The sequence below is a fragment of the Fonsecaea monophora genome (genome assembly GCF_001642475.1).
Source record: "Fonsecaea monophora strain CBS 269.37 chromosome Unknown Scaff78, whole genome shotgun sequence".
Classification (NCBI taxonomy): domain Eukaryota; kingdom Fungi; phylum Ascomycota; class Eurotiomycetes; order Chaetothyriales; family Herpotrichiellaceae; genus Fonsecaea; species Fonsecaea monophora.
In genome coordinates this window covers 19,823-38,636 of record NW_019174009.1, presented here as the reverse complement: position 1 = coordinate 38,636, position 18,814 = coordinate 19,823, and the positions used below count along the sequence as shown (strand labels likewise).

At 52.6% G+C, this 18,814-nt stretch overlaps 7 protein-coding genes across 7 annotated transcripts; 3 read left to right on the top strand and 4 right to left on the bottom strand.

Annotated features, from left to right (window-relative positions):
- Positions 1–1,099: 1,099 nt before the first annotated feature.
- Positions 1,100–3,511, bottom strand: AYO21_08711 (hypothetical protein; the record flags this gene model as incomplete). Its single annotated transcript, XM_022658654.1, has 3 exons — positions 1,100–2,519; positions 2,596–2,841; positions 2,937–3,511. The coding sequence occupies 3 exons, from the start codon at positions 3,509–3,511 to the stop codon at positions 1,100–1,102; spliced, it is 2,241 nt and encodes a 746-aa protein (XP_022509015.1).
- A 400-nt stretch (positions 3,512–3,911) lies between these two features.
- AYO21_08710 (hypothetical protein) lies at positions 3,912–7,059 on the bottom strand (the record flags this gene model as incomplete). Its single annotated transcript, XM_022658653.1, has 3 exons — positions 3,912–5,649; positions 6,086–6,455; positions 6,510–7,059. The coding sequence occupies 3 exons, from the start codon at positions 7,057–7,059 to the stop codon at positions 3,912–3,914; spliced, it is 2,658 nt and encodes an 885-aa protein (XP_022509014.1).
- A 1,305-nt stretch (positions 7,060–8,364) lies between these two features.
- AYO21_08709 (hypothetical protein) lies at positions 8,365–9,333 on the top strand (the record flags this gene model as incomplete). The annotated part of the gene is made up of 1 exon (XM_022658652.1): positions 8,365–9,333. One exon carries the CDS (start codon positions 8,365–8,367, stop codon positions 9,331–9,333), a length of 969 nt encoding a protein of 322 aa, XP_022509013.1.
- A 2,680-nt stretch (positions 9,334–12,013) lies between these two features.
- On the top strand, positions 12,014–12,535 carry AYO21_08708 (hypothetical protein; the record flags this gene model as incomplete). The annotated part of the gene is made up of 1 exon (XM_022658651.1): positions 12,014–12,535. The coding sequence occupies one exon, from the start codon at positions 12,014–12,016 to the stop codon at positions 12,533–12,535; it is 522 nt and encodes a 173-aa protein (XP_022509012.1).
- A 550-nt stretch (positions 12,536–13,085) lies between these two features.
- On the bottom strand, positions 13,086–13,658 carry AYO21_08707 (hypothetical protein; the record flags this gene model as incomplete). Its single annotated transcript, XM_022658650.1, has 1 exon — positions 13,086–13,658. One exon carries the CDS (start codon positions 13,656–13,658, stop codon positions 13,086–13,088), a length of 573 nt encoding a protein of 190 aa, XP_022509011.1.
- An 810-nt stretch (positions 13,659–14,468) lies between these two features.
- Positions 14,469–16,349, top strand: AYO21_08706 (hypothetical protein; the record flags this gene model as incomplete). The annotated part of the gene is made up of 5 exons (XM_022658649.1): positions 14,469–14,571; positions 14,646–14,728; positions 14,796–15,649; positions 15,774–15,814; positions 15,874–16,349. 5 exons carry the CDS (start codon positions 14,469–14,471, stop codon positions 16,347–16,349), a joined length of 1,557 nt encoding a protein of 518 aa, XP_022509010.1.
- Positions 16,350–16,964: 615 nt separating this feature from the next.
- AYO21_08705 (ATP-dependent RNA helicase fal1) lies at positions 16,965–18,274 on the bottom strand (the record flags this gene model as incomplete). Its single annotated transcript, XM_022658648.1, has 2 exons — positions 16,965–18,181; positions 18,244–18,274. The coding sequence occupies 2 exons, from the start codon at positions 18,272–18,274 to the stop codon at positions 16,965–16,967; spliced, it is 1,248 nt and encodes a 415-aa protein (XP_022509009.1).
- Between the last annotated feature and the right edge of the window lie 540 nt (positions 18,275–18,814).

Genomic DNA, 18,814 nt, shown 5'->3' with positions numbered 1-18,814 from the left:
TTTCCTTCTATCTTTGAATCAGGCCACCCATAGACGCACTCCGAGTGCACGGCCTTTTTAGCGTGTAAGAGCAACAATATCGTCTAGAGCGGATCCTGCGACGTTGACCGGCCGGGGTAATGATATGACGACAATGTGGACTGCGGGTTAGATTGTTATGGGCTTGTCCATGACCCATAGCCATGGCCATGTAAATGTGATGTCCTTGTCTGCGTTCAGCGCTCTCACCGTCCACCGCGCACCAAGCATCCACCCTCCTTTCCATCCCAAAGCCATGACTCATCGTACCCTGAGCGTGAGGCAGGGACGATGTCATGTGTCATCCCGGACGTTCTGGGCTCAAAAGCAAGCAAGCAGGCGGGCAGGCAGGCAGACAGCCAAACAGCAGAGCAGAGCAGAGGAAAGTAGGAGTCGTCTCGGCTCTCGATAAACAGTATTGACAAACAAGCCAGGACAGGCCAAGCCAGCCATAGTTGCAACTTTGCACAAGTTAGGAGAGTCGTCGGAATGTATCGGCGCTCCTCTGTCCTGAGGCAAGGGTAGGAGCGACACCCTCGTTCATGAATGTGTTCGCTTGTTTGTTCGTTCCTCGCTTGTTGTATGTGTGTGCCCATGACCTGTGTCTGTCAGTGTTGGGACTGGTGGTAGAAACATCTCGATAGACGTGGGCCATGCCCGTCGCACTCTCGGGTCTCATATTTCTCCTCCAGGCTCCCGGCTCGAATGAATGTGTCCCTGTACTGTATACAGAGAACAACTTTCGGCCACCGGGGCAAGATGGCCGCCAGCTCGATGGCTGGGAAGAAAGCAGCTAATCCCCGTCGTTCTCTTTGGGGTGTGGCTCAAACCGCTCGACGATTCCTGTAGGTCTCCATTCCGCCGAGCTCAGTCCAATCCAATTCGCTCGTGCCGAAGACGTGGAATGGCGTGGTATCAAGAACAAAAAGTCGCGAAGTCGAGCAGAGCCGAGTCACAATTTCTGTAACCAATCTTTTCTGATTCCCTCACCCCTTTCCATGGAGAGATATCTTGCCCGCACAAGGCGTGCCGATAAAACAGGAGGTATATCCCTCGTCTCCTTTCCCTAGTAGTGGACTGTTTACCAATAACACGCCTCCTTGGCCAGCAACTGCCTGAATTCGTCTCCCATAGCGTCGATCACAATCTTCAACTGTTTCTGTCTCTTTCTTGCCCTTTGACTGATTCCCACGTCATCTTCCTTTCCAATGCTCCCAAGCGGCGGCTGCTGGTCCTCGACTCGGATCTTCTCCCCTCTCGCTTCCTTGTTCTTAAAGTTTACAAGCTTTGAACCATCCACGTCCGTCGCGCTCGCCTCTACCACCTCGGGCGAGCTCGCGGCCTTTGGACTTCCTTGTTGACTCAACGGGGTGATCGGCGTGGCGTCGAGCAGCGCTTGCCAGCGCGCGAGGAATGAGCCAGGGCCGGGGTTGGAAGAGACTTCTGGCGTGGGATTTTCCTTGATCTCGCGGGACATGTCGCTTTCCGAGACCATTGTGGGGAATGATCCCGATGTCGGAGTTGTCGTTGACGGCGTCGCATGACCCTCGTTGCGGTCTAGTGGCGGAGCGGGGCTAGATGTCCTTGAAGAAGGCCGACTGGAGTGGTTCGAGTGGTTGGAGGAGAAGATCTTTGCGATGGCCGGGTTTTTGGACGGCGGTGATTTCAAGACGTTCGTGAGCCGGGCCGCGGACTGTTCGTGCATCTTGTCTAGATACTCGGAGTGAGAGTCAAGGATGGGCAGGATCCGGGATTGGGTTTCTTGAGGCAGAGAGGCGAAGAGGGCGTGCAGGGACGATGTCAGGTTGCCGGCTCCGCCTTTTCCGTGCTTGAAAACCTCCGAGTCGTCTCCGCTGGACTCTTGTCTGAACTGTAAGGCTGCTTTCTTTGCCCAGTCGAGGTACCAATCCGTTAATTCCTTGTCATTCTTGGCACACTGGTGCAGGAAGATGTGACATGACCGCTGATGCTTGCGGAGCAACCGGACAAAATCCCCCACGGTTGGTACGATGGCTTTATTGGACTTGTCTGTGTGGATCCTCGCCAGCTTGATCAGGTCTTTGAGGAAGTTTTCGAAATCGGAGAGTGTCGAGGACAGATCGATGGCCTTGTGCATCCGTCGTATGACAGGCTCGTAGGCGTCGACAACTTCCCGGACAGACAGGGTTAGGTGATCAGGAGAAGATTTGCACAGGCATTGGATAAGCTGTTTGCGATCACGAATGGACAGGTGGATCGAGAGGTACTCCAACGCTTGCTTGTGATGGACGTCGGTCAGCTCGGTAGAGGGGGATCTGGTGTCCTTCAAGATGGCCGTTACAATCGAGATGGACTGCGTTAGGCTTTCCTTTCGGATGCGATCCTGCTCTTCTTGTGGTCGATGCACGTAGTCTTTCAGGGCATGCAGCTGCTCCTTGCCCGGTTTTGCGCGTTCTCGCTCGAGTTTGGCGGCCCTGGACTCGAGATCCCTAATATCCCAATTAAGGACCGTGGAGATGATCCTGCGCAGCAAAATTTAGTCAGTATATGTGATAAGTCGTGGGATATAAGGGAGGAGGGGAGGCTGTTAATGCGTACGTTTGCATGAGATTCGTGCCCTCGTCCTGAGACTGAGTCAACCCGATCCAGTTGGTGACACTGGAAACACTCATTTTGGCCAGACCGACTTTGACCATGGCGTTTATCATAGTCGCGACATTTCCGATCTTCAATGTCTGTCGAAGAACCATATAAGGCACGAGTTTATTGGCGTTGTCGACCAGCTTCAGCAAGTACTGGCCTTTGGGAGACAGAATAAGAGTGTAGTGCATAAAGGAGGCAATGCTGGAGCCGATCGGTCAGTATCACATCCGTGGCGTAAGAAGCAGGACCAGGAGTCGGACTGCTAAAGAAAGGCAAACAAACAAAAAGTGGCTCACTTGACAAGCACAAACTCGTGCACGGCTTTGGTTAATTGAGGATGGTCGTCGAGGTTGTCTGTCTCGGCGGTCTTCTGCACCATGTCGTCTAGGATACTGCCATACACGCAGTCATTGAGGAAGTCACGAAATGCACGTTGCAAATGATCTGCGTTGGTGAGGTCGTAATTGGGGTCGCGCTCCCTGATCTTTGGGAAGCCAGCGAAGGTGCCTCTGACGGGGTATTCGATCAGGGCTGATATCGCTGTCGCGAGCGTCTTGCGGCTGCCGATGACGCCCTTGTCGTAGCTCTCGCTCAGGTTGGCCCTCTCCAGACTCTCGATGATTTCTTGACATTGCACGGTCCACCATTTCTCGGGCAAATTGTTCAAGCCCGGCAGGTTCAGCAGGAACTTGGAGACTAGGGCCTGTAGGGCGGGCGAACTAGAGGGATTCGCTGGCTGCGCAGTGAAAGGAGGACCATAGTTTGCAAGGCTTCCAGGTCTTCGAAACTCGCGGATCTGGGCGTAGGTGTCGTAATGGGTCAGGATGTCAAAGAGAGCAGCTGTCCGCGACGGAGACAGAACGTGGGCCATGGTATCGGATGGCGCGGACGAGGTTTGGCGACGGTCTCACCATCTGCCCTGAATGAAAGCAGGGCCTAGGGCAGAGAATCGCTTCGTCAGTATAGCAAAACAAATCCATGTTCAGGGGGAATGGCGATGGGGATCAACGAGTGACGTCTTTGGTCACCTTGATGACCTGAACGTCAAGATGCGGAAAAAATTGGGGGTTGAAATCTCCGTCCACAACCAGCCAATCGGTACAAGTGCAACAGACAGGACTAAAGACTTTGTGGGACTTTTTGACCTTGAAGATCATCGTTTCTCGTCAAACCATATATACAGCTGTTTGTACAATTGCTATTGCAACATCATTCGCTTCAGTCGTAAAATGCTGGGATCGAGAGTACCCGCGCTTCCGTCAACCTTTGTTTCATATCATCTCCTCTCCCGCACCGCTGAATCGTAACAATCGACTGTCTCTCTTCCCCTCCATCCCTGAGCAGAGATCTCGGCTCGGCCCAATGAAGACCTCTCTCCCAGCCGCCACTCGCCGAACATCGCAGTTCCATCCTCGTTTCTTGAGCCATTCGCCGTCCTCCCCTTCCCATAGATGTCTCCTTACCTCATTCACCGAGATTCGCTTCACCTGTAGCTTCTTCACGCCTGTCCCATAAGAGTCTTTTGGTTCCTCGTCCGCACTGATCCAGCACCTAGCCATCAATGCGCGAGCGATGTCTGCTCCACTGTCCATGCTGGCCAAAACGTTGCCGCCAAGGTACCAGGGTTTCTGTGCGTAGTCGAAGGAGTGGAGCAGTAAGGTCAAAGGCAGCGCCCCTGCCAGTCGAACGAGATGGGTCTGGATGTAAGGCTGTAGATCGGACAGGGGGACGCTATGGGGCGAGTAGATGACTGAGACGGCTTTAGGACGGGCGGGAGTGACGGGCGCAAGATTCGGGATGGAGGAGACGCTTGATAGAGATTTTTGGTGGGATGTCACGGAAGATCTGTGTCGATGATGGTAGAGAGTGCTACTTCGAGAGGTTGCCGACCGGTTTGGAGACGACCCTGATAAAGAAGACACCGCGGTTGGAACAGGAGAAGCTGGTGGTGTGGGGAGATTATTGATAAATGTAAAGGGTGCAGGGCCGAGTTCGAATTGGAAAGGACTCTCCAAGAGCACAGACTGGTGGGGGATCGTCAGGATTTTTTGTACCAGTTCCTCCTTTTCAGCTTCGGGATCTGGTCGTGTTTGTATAGCTGGCTGTTCAGACACCGGGAGGAATTCGGACGATGCAGTATTTGATGAACGAGAGAGTCGTGGTCTATGTCCTTTGAAGGGTGCCGCATCCGGGCTTTGGGGAGAGCTCTGAGCATGAGACGGCAGATCCAAAGACACAGGTCGATCGGCTAGAGGAGTCAAAGGTGCCGGGGGACTCGACGGAGGCATAGTCAACGGACTGAGGGGCATATGGAAGTATCTCGTAGTTTTCGGAAGATCCACTGTTGCAATTGGTGCGATACTCCTCGTGTGCGTGGGTGGCTGGTATGTGACGCCAATGGCGTAGTGTACAGCCGTCCTGGAGCGTTTCGCAGGAATGAATGCGATATTCAGCTCTCCCGGGAAGCCTTGAGGCGATAGGGGAGCAATGGGGACTCGCAAGGAGCGCCCGAATTTGACCTTGGATTCATATTTGAGTAGGGCATGAACTCGTGCGGAGTCAAAGTGGTTCCAGCTCTTGATGACCTTTGCGGCGCCCGGTTCTGCCGCAATGATAGTCTTCCCTTCTGAAGGGAGTCGGACGAGAGTCTCCTTGTAACGGTGGTCAAGCTTATTGTGCGACACGATCAGCACGTCGGGCTCTTCAAGATCTGACCAGTGTTCAACGGCGCCCCGGCTTTTGTGCTCAGTCTCTGGAAAACATGCCGTGGGATCGACAGCGGGGTTCTTGTTCCCAGGGTCGATGAGTACCGACACCGCGCCGGCTGCGGAAGTAAGATCTAGAGGCAGAGGGTGCGCCTTGGGAGAGAAGACGAGGATGAATGCATTTGCGGCATTAAGGTGTTTCACAGTTATCGACATGAGATCGAGGAGCAGGTCGCGGTGGGTGGTTTTTACACGGCGGTGTGCGATCGAGGCATCAGCGCATGCGCACTTTGTATATTGGTGCCTGTATGTATTCGTAGGAGGTGGTGCTGAGGAACAAACTCCTGGAGTTGAACAACCTCCGTGGATAGTCCCAGCTCATGATTGCGAACAACTTGAACAATAGTAAGGGTCAAAGGTGGGCAGAGGCAGGAAGCGAAATTCGATGGCTTGGTGATGGTGGCTGGTGGCGCACATCAGGAACAGCCCGTTGTTGCAGCGTCGATCAATGCCACCAGGAATAATTTGTCTAGTACTTGGTAGAGCTTGGGCCGAGGGAAATCAGCCACACACAATCTTACTTGTCTCAGTATCCGCTACCTCGTGAATACTGGGTACAATCAGTAGTACTCGGTAGCTCGTACTCGATGCCTATGCTCTCGTATAGTTCCTCAGATCTTGACTGTATAGATTGGTGCTCAGATAATCCTGCGTTATCCTCACTACTATCCGACACTCACAGCTTATTGGGAAACAATGGCGCATTCCTTCCCCCTCGGAAGAGATTCAACATCTCTTCTCCCATCCAGATCTTCCTTGATGAAGCGATCCCCTTCTCCAGGTCCGCAACCCGTCCGGCTTGAACCAACATCCCTTTGCCGTTGGCCTCCATTCCCAAGCTCATCAAGTACACCACACAGCATGCCACCTCTTGTGGATCGTTAATTGGGACGCCGACCCCTCTCATTCTTTTGGCCCAGTCACTCAGAGATTCTCCAGGACTGCGGCCCGAGATGATGTCGGTCAAAGTGATGCCTGGCGCGACCACAGAGACTGCAATGTCCAGTGTCGCGGTGTCATTCTTCAGTGCCCTCATCAAGCCCACAATGCCTGTCCAGAATGTTAGCCACGCGACAGAACAAAGTCCAACGCTCAAGGACTAACCATGTTTCGCGGCACTGTACAGCGGTGCCCCAGCACTGGCTAAATATCCCGCCAGACTCGCCGTCATGACAATGCTCCCACCTCTCTTCTGGTTGGGTCCCTTCTTCCTAATGTAGTGGATGGCCAGTTTCGCCGTGTCATTGGCCGCGTGCATGCAAATATCGACGGTTCTCCTATCCGGCTCCTTGAGTAGCCCGTCTGAATCCAGCTCATCCTTGAAGAATTGATCCTTGTATTCTGCTATCCCCGCGTTGACGAACACGCAGTCAATGGATCCGAACTTCTTGAAGCCAGCTTCGAAAGCAGCCCTCTGCTGTTTCCATGATGTAATGTCGCATTGTTGATACAGAAAGCGAGGCGATGAAATCAAGTCCTGGGGAGCACTTGGATGAGGTCGAGCTCTGTCGACGACGATGATATTATTGCCGAGTTCGTGGAGGATAATCGCTGTTTGCAGCCCAATGCCCGATGAGCCCCCAGTTATCAGCACTGTGACACCTTTTGGTCCCGTCAATTTGTCACGCGACACCGTGAAAGCTTCCGTGGCCATGCTCGAGTATCTTTGTGGTAATGCTACGCTCGATCTGATATCACGACAACATCCACTTTCCTTGGGTAGGATATCTCTTGATGGAAAGCTGCTCTTTGTACCTTTCCCCGCATCTCGGAGCTGAGACGCGTTGGGTGCTTTGCCTCGGCGTGTTCGGGTATAGGCTGTGGGCTAGCCGCACCAGCCACTTGGTGTGCGAAACGGGACAGACCTGGCACAGTGTTGAGCCGACTGCTCATCCCACCGCAAAGAGATGGTGAATTTTATTAGTGATGCACACCAATTCTTTCGCTGCCTAGCAAGGCTGGGTCACGTGAATATCCGTTTTTGGAACAACAATTTCTCATGGCACCAGTTTCTCGCTTTTCAGCACCCGCATAATGTCTCTTGATGCCCAGCTACGCTGTTCTCCAGGTCCCAAGCTCGCATGACCGCTGTAACACCAAGAGGGTCTTTGCGGAATGACGACTTGGAGCTGCGATTTTGGTGTTAGCTGAATTGTCGTCTCCTGCATTGCACTCGGTGTGTCAGCAAGTGGATAAATGGCATCGATGACATGAGATAGAGTTTCCATTCTTCTGAAGCCGACTTCTTGTGTCCTTGTGAGAGTTTTAGAAACACTTTCATTGTGATACTCCGTCGCACATTTGTGTCCTGTCCGCCCAACCATCTCTTAGAGCCATCGATTCCTGCACCTCACCAGTTTGTTATAAGTCTGCCTCTCTCAATTGAGACTGACCTTTTTTTCATCCCGGTGGTCTGTCCAAGAGGCCGCATGCTGCTGGTTCCATATCAATTCCAAAGAGGTTACTGCTGCTTTTAGTCAGCACACAAGGCTTCCGTTTCAGGGGTGTGAGGGGCTTTGTCGGAAGCCCGATCCACATGGAGAGCAGGAAACCTTCCACTTTAGGAAATTCCACTGTCGGCCCGCCAAAAACAACTCACCGCAGGTCGAATTGGACAACTCGTGGATGGGACGACGTGATTTACCGGCATGCTGGATTGCCGCTCTCTGCAAGGTACGGCTCTAGTGGCTGTTTGATGACATAGGACATGGCCTCATTCGTGTTCATGACCTGCCACATTCGACCTCGTCGAAGATGTCACGTACATGCCTCTAGCCCTTGACCGCATGTTCGTGATCAAAGGTGCAATACGCATCATCAAACAGTTTACTATATAATCAATGCCCTCCTCGTCACCAGATGTAGAGATGGAAGCCTCAGCAGTAACCCTTCGGGCGTGATATCCAGCCACACGCTCCATTTTTCTGCAGGGCACGAAGTATCGAGGAAGTTGTCCATCATGTTCAAACATACGGTTGCGAAGCTCTCCCATCTTCTTTGGGTTTTACCCCTCCTCACACTTGGCCAGCAAGCTCCCCTAGAGCTACCATATACCGTGAGCAATGTCACTCTCCCCAATGGCATTCAGATGTTCTATCGAGAAGCTGGCCCTCCCAACGCCACGACCCTCCTGCTCCTACACGGCTTCCCTTCGTCGTCTCACCAGTTTCGAAACTTCATCCCGATCCTGGCTGCACACAACTATCACGTCATTGCCCCCGACTACCCTGGTTTCGGCTTCACGGTGGTGCCCGACTCGTTGAACTTCACATACAATTTCGAGACTCTGACCCAGACCGTCACTTCGTTTCTCGACGCAAAGAACATCACGACCTTTGTTCCTTACATGCACGACTATGGGGGACCGATCGGCTTCCGACTCGCCCTGCAGCGGCCTCAGTCCATCCTGGCCTTCATCTCGCAGAATGCCAACGCCTATATCGAAGGGTTTGGAGCCACCTTCTGGCCCCCAATCTTTGCCCTCTGGAACGCGACCACGCCCGCACAATTCCAGGCTGCAGCGACCCCGATCAACGACACCGCATTGACCCTGGCGGGGTTCAAGTCGCAGTACACCATCGGGAGTGCTCACCTGGAAAGCATCGAGCCCGAGTCATACTGGCTGGACTTCTCCCTGATGGACGAGCAAGTCGGAAATCGGGATATTCAGATCGACCTGCTCGCCGACTACGGCTCCAACGTGCCTCTGTACCCACAGTTCCAGGCGTATTTCCGCCAGAAGCAGCCCAAGCTTCTGGCAGCGTGGGGTAAGAACGATATCGTCTTCGTTCCGCCCGGGGCCCATGCCTTCAAAAAGGACCTGCCCAACGCCGACGTCGTTTTGTTGGATGCAGGCCATTTCCTGCTCGAAACTAACCTGGCGCAGATGTCGGGCATTGTGTTGGACTTTTTGAAGAAGAGTCTCTAGCTAGCTAGGTAGGCTACTTTGGAAGGTCTGATGAGTTGGTGAGGAAGTGAGTGATGGACACATGGCTAGCACAGTGTGGATCAGTCGGGATTGTTAATACAGGAAGTAATATCGTTCACATGAGAGTATGGGATGCATCGTTTGAGACTGCAGAATCCATGATTTGGTGCAACTATCCGTCTTCCGCGGTGTACATACGTGCTCCTTTTCAAGGCTTCACCAAAGTATCTCGAATGGTGCCCGCCAGGGAACATGTAAATGTGCTTGACCGAGCCCGTTCCTCACGAGGCGATGGAGTTTGTCTCATCCGTCTGCAACCATGACATGTTTATGGCCATCTGTCAATTGTGGGAGAGACACAACGATGCACGTATGTTTTACGCCTGTGGTAAGGCAGGGGTGACACTTACCTGGCTAACCATGGCTTTGATTCGAAGATCCACGACGGTAATCGGCAATTGAAAGCGCAAAGGCTCCGTTGTAGCTGGTGCCCCCAGACAATCGGAGCACTGCAAGGCCGGCGTCGGCGCCCGTCTAGTCAGACCGTCGCTCGTGCCGAGATTGCGATTGTCATAGACCAGTGCGCAGATCGGAATGCTCGTGGTAAATTCCTCAGCGAAGACGTCGATGCCCATCTATTTGACGGCGCCGAAGCCATGGCACATGACGATACGATAGCCCGGCCGGGGCGTAACAAGGACGCGAATTCAACGCAGCCAGCGTCACAGTCGTGACTGAGCCGAACCGATCAAAGAACACGTAGCTTTGTAGCGATTGAAAGGCACATAATTCTTACTCTAGTGTCGCAGCTTTGCAACTATCCGTCAAGACTGCAGCGCTGCCCGTGTCATCTCAGCGCACAGGCAAGATCTCTAATATACAGCGTCCATCAGCCCAGAGGGCAGAGCCCCAAGCAGGTCAGCGTCCTCTCTTCCATTGTATACACCAACAAGATAGCCACAGTACAGCTCTCAGTTCACTCGCATATGTCCCCAGGTCTGGCTCTTCATCCGAATCGGCTCGGTCAAAAGTCCCGCACCGATCTGGGGCAGTCCAAGCTTGAAGCTGCTCTCACCATCACTCCGCTCCGAGAGCCTCTCACAGAGGTAAGCCACAGCGAAGGGAGTGCCGATTGCTTGAATGGTCCACCGATAGATAAACCGATGCGTGCCGTGGGCGCTATTTTGTAGCGATCGTGGCTCTGGGTGGTAGCATCGACAGGCTGGTACACGGACGAATGCCAAGGTGGGGGTCTTGTGGAGGAGAGCACGAGTGCAAACGCGGTTCATGTTGCTGACGATATCGATGATATCACCGTGGAACGGTTGTCCTGAAAGATGGAGGATTCGGCGCAGCAGCTGTGTCTGGGTTGTCTAGATATGTTTGTATGTGATTGTGCCATATCTCTTATAGCCCAATTGAACAACCCTCGGAGACTGCTCGACCCCTCATTCCACTTGGCATGTGGTCCACAGAAGTGGAGAAGTTGCAATGATGATGACAAGCTTTGTCGATAATTATCTTCCCGATATCATCACCCCTACTGGGAAAGTGCTCAGCACGCACATGTCTAAGGCAATAGCTAGCCTTGTGCTCTCCAGGTGCGATCTGACATCCACCCAGCCCACATACTGAACCAGGCGGACGTTGAGATTGGTGATCAACATATACTGCGCGTACAGCCTAGATCTCCCTCATTGAGCCACGCCCTTTCTTTCGTTGCATACTCACTCATTGACCCCAAGGCGATGGAGAGTGCGTCATCCGACCTGACAAAGTCGCCTTCCTCTGTTGTCATCGCCGAAAAAGAGGGACAAATTCCCGTAGCGAAGTCCGTGCAGGCGTATCTCCAGGTGGAAACCAAAAGTTGCAGTCAGTCAAGGTACCCTTATCACACACGAGTCTTGGAGACGATATTTACGGGCCTGTCGGTGGTAGCGTGCATGCCGCAAAAGACCGGTAGCGTTAGAGGGGTTCGAGGCTCAGCGTGGTGTATGTGGTATTGTACTGCCGAATTGGGTAATTCAGAGAACTCGTATCTTCCTGCATGAGGCTCATCTTTGATCCATCACTTGCTTCAGGCAACCACCACCAGTGCACCACGTCATGAACAATATCAATCTCCGAGCCCGCCTCAGAAAGACATTGATCGCTGTCTCCTTGCTGGTGATTATTAACCACGAAAAACGGGCTCCGGGGTCAACCAAGATGAGATGGACTTCTAGCTCCTCTGGTTGGCTTACTCTCCGTCCTATCCAGTGTGTATGGCTAGTTGATAGTTGCAAGCGCCCTTTGGCAGACATGGCGGGATTGTTACCCCTTGCACCATTGCTCTCGCCCACGTTCTCTCTACCCACTTTAGATTCGAATACAGAATCTTGCATCGTCTTTCCTTTACACACCGCAACCGTCTTACATATTCCAGTTCTACTTTGAAAACCAGGACGGACACCGGATTTTTCCCCTGGCCAATTGAGGCTTTCTTGTGAACCGGGACAAAAGGCGTGGAAAAGAATTCTCAGTCGCGTCTCCAGTATAAAGCTCCAGTCCCTTATCATGACCGGACTTTCGAGTATGGATGATAGGAAGCCACCAGTTTGAGCTGGCATCGGCGCTTTTACTTTGTGTCAATACGACGAGTCCGGAGACAAATCAATTGGGCACCCGTCCACCTCCAAAAATGTCTATGACTACAATTCCTGCTCCTCTGGTTGGAAAAGTGGCCTTGGTTACGGGCGGCTCACGAGGCATCGGCCGTGGCATCGCGATCCATTTCGCGAGAAAGGGCATTTCAAAGATTGCCATTACTTATGCTGAGAACCCATCGGCCGCGGAGGAGACCCTCGCAGCGATTGGCAAAGTCGACCCGAGTATTTTCGCCAGAGCGATCCGAGCGGATGTCCTGTCGCCGACATTTGCCTCCGACCTGGTACCTCAGGTGCTGGAGAACCTCTCTACCCAAACCCTCGACATCATCGTGTGTAACGCAGCATATGTCAACCCCAAGATTGTGGCCCCCATCGCCATGGCGACCAAGGAGCTGTTTGACAATCTCATGACGGGCAACGCGTGGGCTCCCGTCCAGCTGTTCGTCATGACCGGCCCCACCGACACCGAGTTGATGGTGATGCCGTGCTGGGCCGAGTACATCAGAGCGAGGCTCCGGGTGAAGCTTTCCAGGGCGGCCTTGGACGCGCCATAACAAACCGCAGGGTCTGCATTCGGCGACTTGGAGGCGGTGCTGCCGCACGGCGGAAAAGAGGATGGGGGAGGTGGACGACATCGCTGGCATTGTTGGGTTTCTCGCTAGCGAAGAGAGCAGGTGGATCAATGGGAACAATGTGCCCGCAAATGGGGGGGCTCTTCTCGAGGTGCAGGGATAGAAGTCAGTATTACACCAGGCTACAAAGATAAATGCTGGTTGATGACTGGCGACATGCCCGAAAGGTGCCAGAGTCAGGAATTATTTTCTATCTAGCAGGCAACACCGCCGTCTGCAGAGAATACAGCTCCTGTAGTAAAGCTTGAATCGTCGCTCAGAACAAAACAAATTGTCTTTGCCATGTCTTGTGCTGTTCCGAGTCGCTGGAGAGGCAGGGTCTTGTAGGTATTTGTGACCGGTCGCTCTGAGGAGCCACCATCGGATAGCAGCCTGTCCAGCATGGGTGTCTCTATAGGGCCACTTTGGAAAGAACACTGTTAGCCTGGGGAGTCGGACATGACAGAAGTCTACGAGGGCCACATAACGTTACTTACGGAGCAAGAGCATTGACTCGAATGCCGCGCTCGCCGACTTCCTTGGCTGCAGTTCTCGTCAAACCAACGACACCGTGCTTACTAGTCGAGTAGGCGGCAATGCCAGGACGACCGATGACGCCAGCCATACTCGCAACATTGAGGATCGAGGCACCCCGGTCCATAGCACGGAGTTCAGCGCGAAGGCAGTAAAAGAGACCCGTGAGGTTGATCTTCATGATAAAGTCCCAGTGGTCGTTGCTGATATCGACAATGTTGGAAAAGACCTTGCCGCCCGGCTTTGTCTCGACGCCCGCGATATTGGCGGCGCCATCCAGACGGCCAAACTCCTTGACTGTTTCGGCAATCCATGCATCAACCTGTTCCGAATTGGAGACGTCGACTCGTTTTCCTATTACCTTGACCCCTTTGGCCTGTATCTGGTCCACCACCTTTTTCAAGGCATCCTCGTTGACATCACACAGTGACAGTCCAGCAGCGCCTCTCGCGGCACATTCGAGGGCCGTGGCTGCCCCGATACCCGATGCTGCACCGGTAATTGCGATGACTTTTCCTTGGAGCTGCGCCATTGTGGCTTGGGGATGGAACAGTTCGGACTTGTTGTTTTCACGAGAGGGTCGGAGGTGAGAATCTGGCAATTTCCTTTTCTGCCTTTGAACGATACAAAGGATCGAGAGCAAGGTAAATCTCTTTAAATTTCTTATGACAAGCTGAATGAGGGGATTCCCAGCCGAGGTCTGTCAGCATCTCGGAGATGACTCTCCGCATCACCAGGCTGGCCCTCAGCCTCGCGCTGCCGAACAGCGTGATAGGCAATGAATCCCAGTGACTCAGGTCTCTAGCTTCCCACCTGGATAGTTCAGTGCAATCTTGGACTTTCAAGGGCTAGAGGAAGAGGCTTATGCACCTACCCCGCTACATGTTCATGGTCAGTATCCGTGTGGGGGGTAAATCCGATGTAAATCATAGAGCTAAGACAGAATGGACAGGGCGGCCTTGGGGTATAGCCTCCCAGAGCGAGGGTCTAGGCATGAACCTTGATCGTGGGACCTGATATCATTGGGGGAAGTGGTTGAGATGAGATTGTGGGGGAGTTGGCCCAGTTGGTAACCAGTGGACTTTACCCCAGTCTTGGCTATCGACAACACCAAAAGCGCCTCATGTTTCACTGGAGTCAGTGATCTGCCTGCTTGCCCATATATATCAGGTCTCGCCTCTCATAACTTTCTCTCTCCCGACTGCTCTTTCCAAGATCATCCGTGCATCGAGGCAACAGCCATCTTGCTCTTCTGACCGAGAAGGCAATCGTCCTCAAAGACCTTGAACTAATATTCTGCTCTACCTGGCAGCCCCGTCCTCTTCTCGCGCTCATACAACCCATGGCACTGGGAACCATCCTGCCAGTGCTGGGCGGCCTGCTCGTTGCCCTGCTACTCTACGCATTTCTCTTCATCGGACGCCGCGAAAAGGGTCTGCCACCTGGTATGTGGATATGCATCGTGATGCCGAGTTACTGCGAGTGGTGTGTACTCATCGGTGTGTGCCATCATGAATAGGTCCCCCCACTGCCCCGATCATTGGAAATATTCATCAAATCCCTACCAAGGGTTCTTACCTGACGTTCACTGAATGGTCCAAGGTATGTACACGCTCACCGCTCTGAGGTGTGCCCTACTGGGGACTAAAATACTGACAAACTTGCACAGAAATATGGCGGCATCTTCTCCCTCAAGCTCGGCCCTGGAACCGCCATTGTTTTCACTTCTCGCCACCTGGTGAAGCAGCTGATTGACAAGAAGTCAAACATCTACAGCGACCGGCCCCACAGCTATGTTTCGCACAATCTCATTACAGGCGGCGACCATGTCCTGATTGCACACTATGGCAAAACGTGGCAAAAATACAGAAAAGCGATTCATCAGCACTTCATGGAGTCTATCGTGATGAGGGACCATTTACCCTTGCAGCAAGCCGAAGCAAGTCAGTTGTTGAAAGATTTCCTCGAGCGACCGGATCAGCACATGGACCATCCGAAGCGGTATACCAACAGCATCGCATGCGCCACCATCTGGGGCGTGAGATCCCCTACAGTGGACACTCCACACATGAAACGCCTCTACGAACTCATGGAGAATTGGTCGGTGGTCATGGAACCGGGCAACACCCCTCCCGTCGATATCTTCCCTTTTCTACACTACGTTCCCGAACAGCTTTTTGGGAACTGGCGCTCGCGAGCCAAAGACGTTGGAAATGCGATGAACAATCTGTATAATGATATGTTGACCGGGCTCGAAAAGCGCAGAGAAGCCGTGGGCAGCAAGTATTCATTTATGGACAGAGTCCTTGACCAGAAAGAAAAGCTTGAACTGAACCGACATCAGCTCTATTTCCTGGGCGGCACAATGATGGAGGGCGCAAGTGATACCTCTTCAAGCATCATCATCGCGGCCATACAGGCCTTCACCAAGTGGCCTGAAGTCATGAGGAAAGCGCAGCATGAAATTGACAGTGTCATGGGCGAAGACCGATCTCCTGTGTGGGCTGACTATGCAAAGCTACCGTATGTAGCTGCAACGGTGAAAGAAGCGATGAGATGGAGGTGAGATTTTCTTGCAAGCGCCTGGATGGTGGCGTTCAAGATTCCTTACCCTGACATAGCTGGTTGGTGCTAACGACGAGTCCAGGCCGGTGGTTCCGTTGGCATTTCCACATGCTGTAGACGAAGGTATGAGGTTCGCTGTGAACAGGTAGAATCATCCATGACTAACCCATTCGGTGCTTTAGACGACTGGGTCGATGGGTACAAAATCCCAAAGGGCTCTGTGATCTTCATCAATGCATGGGGAATGCACCACGACGAGAAGAGATTCCCAAACCCGGACAAATTCGATCCAGATCATTACAAGGGGGTCACGGCGCTTGCTTCGGAACTCGCCCAAGCCTCCAACCCTGACGACAGGGACCATTATGGCTATGGCTCCGGCAGACGACTTTGTCCCGGCATTCATCTCGCGGAGAGGAATTTGTTCCTTGCCATTGCAAAGCTGCTGTGGGCTTTTGAATTTGCGCCTGGAAAAGACAACGATGGAAAACCGATCATGCCGGACACCGATCCGACTACGGGATATAGTGAGGGTTTCTTGGTGTGTGCAAAGCCCTACACTCTGGAGGTCAAGGTGAGATCTGAGGCAAGACGGGAGACTATCCTGAGGGAGTATCAAGAGGCCAAACGGGATGTGTTTTCAGCGTTCGAAAACTAAGGTTAGTGGAAAAAGGAATAGGAAGTACCTGCAAGGTCTCAAAGCATTCGATAATGGCCATGACGACCGAATGAGATATTGAAGGGTGGTTTCGTTGGTAAAAGATATTAAACATTCTGCAATAGTCTTAGCTGATATTCCGCAAACAACAGGGGGAGGGAACATCATACCTTTTTGGCTTCAGCCCATTTCCATCCTCGATGTACCTGATACCGGAAGTAGAAGAACCTGAAAAGTGACCACATCGCCTCTCGACTGTTCGCTTCTGTAAAAGCTCCAATCGCAGCTCGGTTGACCGGATTTTGGCTCTAAGGCCTTGACAACACTGCTCTCGTATGTTGAACTGTATTCCAACTCCAACGGAGTGTCTCTTCGATAATACAATTCCCGCAAATTGGTGAGACCCCTTCCAAACCGAAAAGATTCGCTGGAATATGACGAGCTAGAAAGGTTATGGTTGGTTGGATTTCAGAGAATGTGGGATTAGGTGTTGCAGTGAGAACCGTGTCATCGCAACGTGAGACGCAGCTGACAAGAGACGCACGCCTCTACAGGGCCAATCCAGTTTGACGATTCTTGGTTCCGTGACAAGCTAGCTCAAGTAATAAGCGCTCCTTAAGTCAACAAATCGGCAACGTTCATGGGCATCTCATCAATCTGCGTGGAATAGTAAAGCTCGATATCCCGCAGAATGCGGACGTCTTCACTAGTGACGAAGTTGATCGCCACGCCCTTGCGACCGAATCTCCCGCTACGCCCGATTCTGTGGATGTAATTCTCACGATTGCTGGGCAGGTCGTAGTTGATGACAAGACTGACTTGCTGGACGTCGATCCCACGAGCCCAAACGTCGGTACTGATGAGGACTCGACTGTTGCCCTGTCTAAAGTCGGACATGATGCTATCACGTTCTTTTTGTGGCATCTCGCCGTGCATGCTGCTGACTGTAAAGTTTGCCTCGCGCATCTTATCGGTAAGCCAATCGACCTTGCGACGAGTGTTGCAGAAAATCACTGCCTGTGTGATGGTAAGCGTGTCGTAGAGGTCGCACAATGTGTCAAATTTCCATTCCTCTTTCTCCACAGCAATGAAATATTGCTTGAGGCCTTCGAGCGTAAGCTCATCACGTTTAACCAGGATGCGGACGGGATCGGTCATGAATTTCGTGGTCATGTCTAAGACATCGTAGGGAAGGGTCGCAGAGACGACCACAACTTGCGTGGCAGGAGGGAGATATCGGTAGACGTCGTAAATCTGTTCTCTGAAACCGCGATTGAGCAGTTCATCTGCTTCGTCCAGGACCAGCATTTTGATGTGTCGTGTGCGGAGATTCCTTCTTCGAATCATGTCTGCCACTCGCCCGGGCGTACCCGACACCACATGTTGTCCATAATCCAGTTTTCTAATGTCTTCACCCACGTTTGTGCCGCCGATACAGGCGTGACATTGTACATTCATGTAGTCTCCAAGGGCCATAATGACGCTTTGGATCTGGGTCGCTAGTTCGCGGGTCGGGGACAAGACTAGAGCTGAGATTTTGTTAGCCAGGTCGTGTATGCCCGGGATCCCATCCATACCTTGTGTCTCACGGACGGAAGTCTCGATGATTTGAAGAATGCTGATGGCAAAGGTCGCGGTTTTGCCTGTGCCTGACTGCGCCTGCGCAATGGTGTCTCTTCCTTTGCAGATCTGCACGATCGCTCGAGACTGAACTGCTGAGGGCGATTCATAGCCGTACGCATAAATTCCACGGAGGAGGTTTTCCTTGAGGTGCATGTCCTCAAAGGTTGGGGCGACTGTCACTTCTTTCGAAGTTGAGAACTCCATGCGCTCTGGTTTGCCCATGTCAGTCGCCAGCCTGATCGCACTGTTCGACAGGAGACGTCGCACTCACCGTCTGCATTTCTGTCGATACCTTCGGCCATTTTGATACGTGCTATGATACAAATTTGGATGATGTGCAAGTGATGTTATTGTAGTGTTCTTGGTTCATTCATTCCCTCAGGTGGCGGGAAGAGATGAAATTCAAGTAATAAGTTTCCCTTGGCAGCCTCGTCGAGCAACCAATCACCGGGTCCGCGCATTACTCGCCATGCTTTGCCGCCACCACTCGTACAATATTCCCTGCATGGTATACAAGTTATAGACTGTCAGACTATATGCCCCTGCATGCTTCGATTGTGGGTAGTTAGATTCCCCCCAATTTTGCTCATGATGCCGAGGACTCCCGGTCTGCTTTTGCTGAGATGGCATATGGAGTCACGTCATCGGTTCTCTCTCTCTTCGCATTGACACCATCACACGTCCTCCTCATAATGCTGCCTCAGTCTTGCCAACCCTCCGTTGTAGCCGTAGGGTGCTTCATCCAGGATCCCATGCTTCTTGATTTCGTGACTTCTCCTTCCTTGCTCATCGTGTATGTGCTGGAGGAGCTCCGGTCACTCCGTAACAGTCATCAATGCACT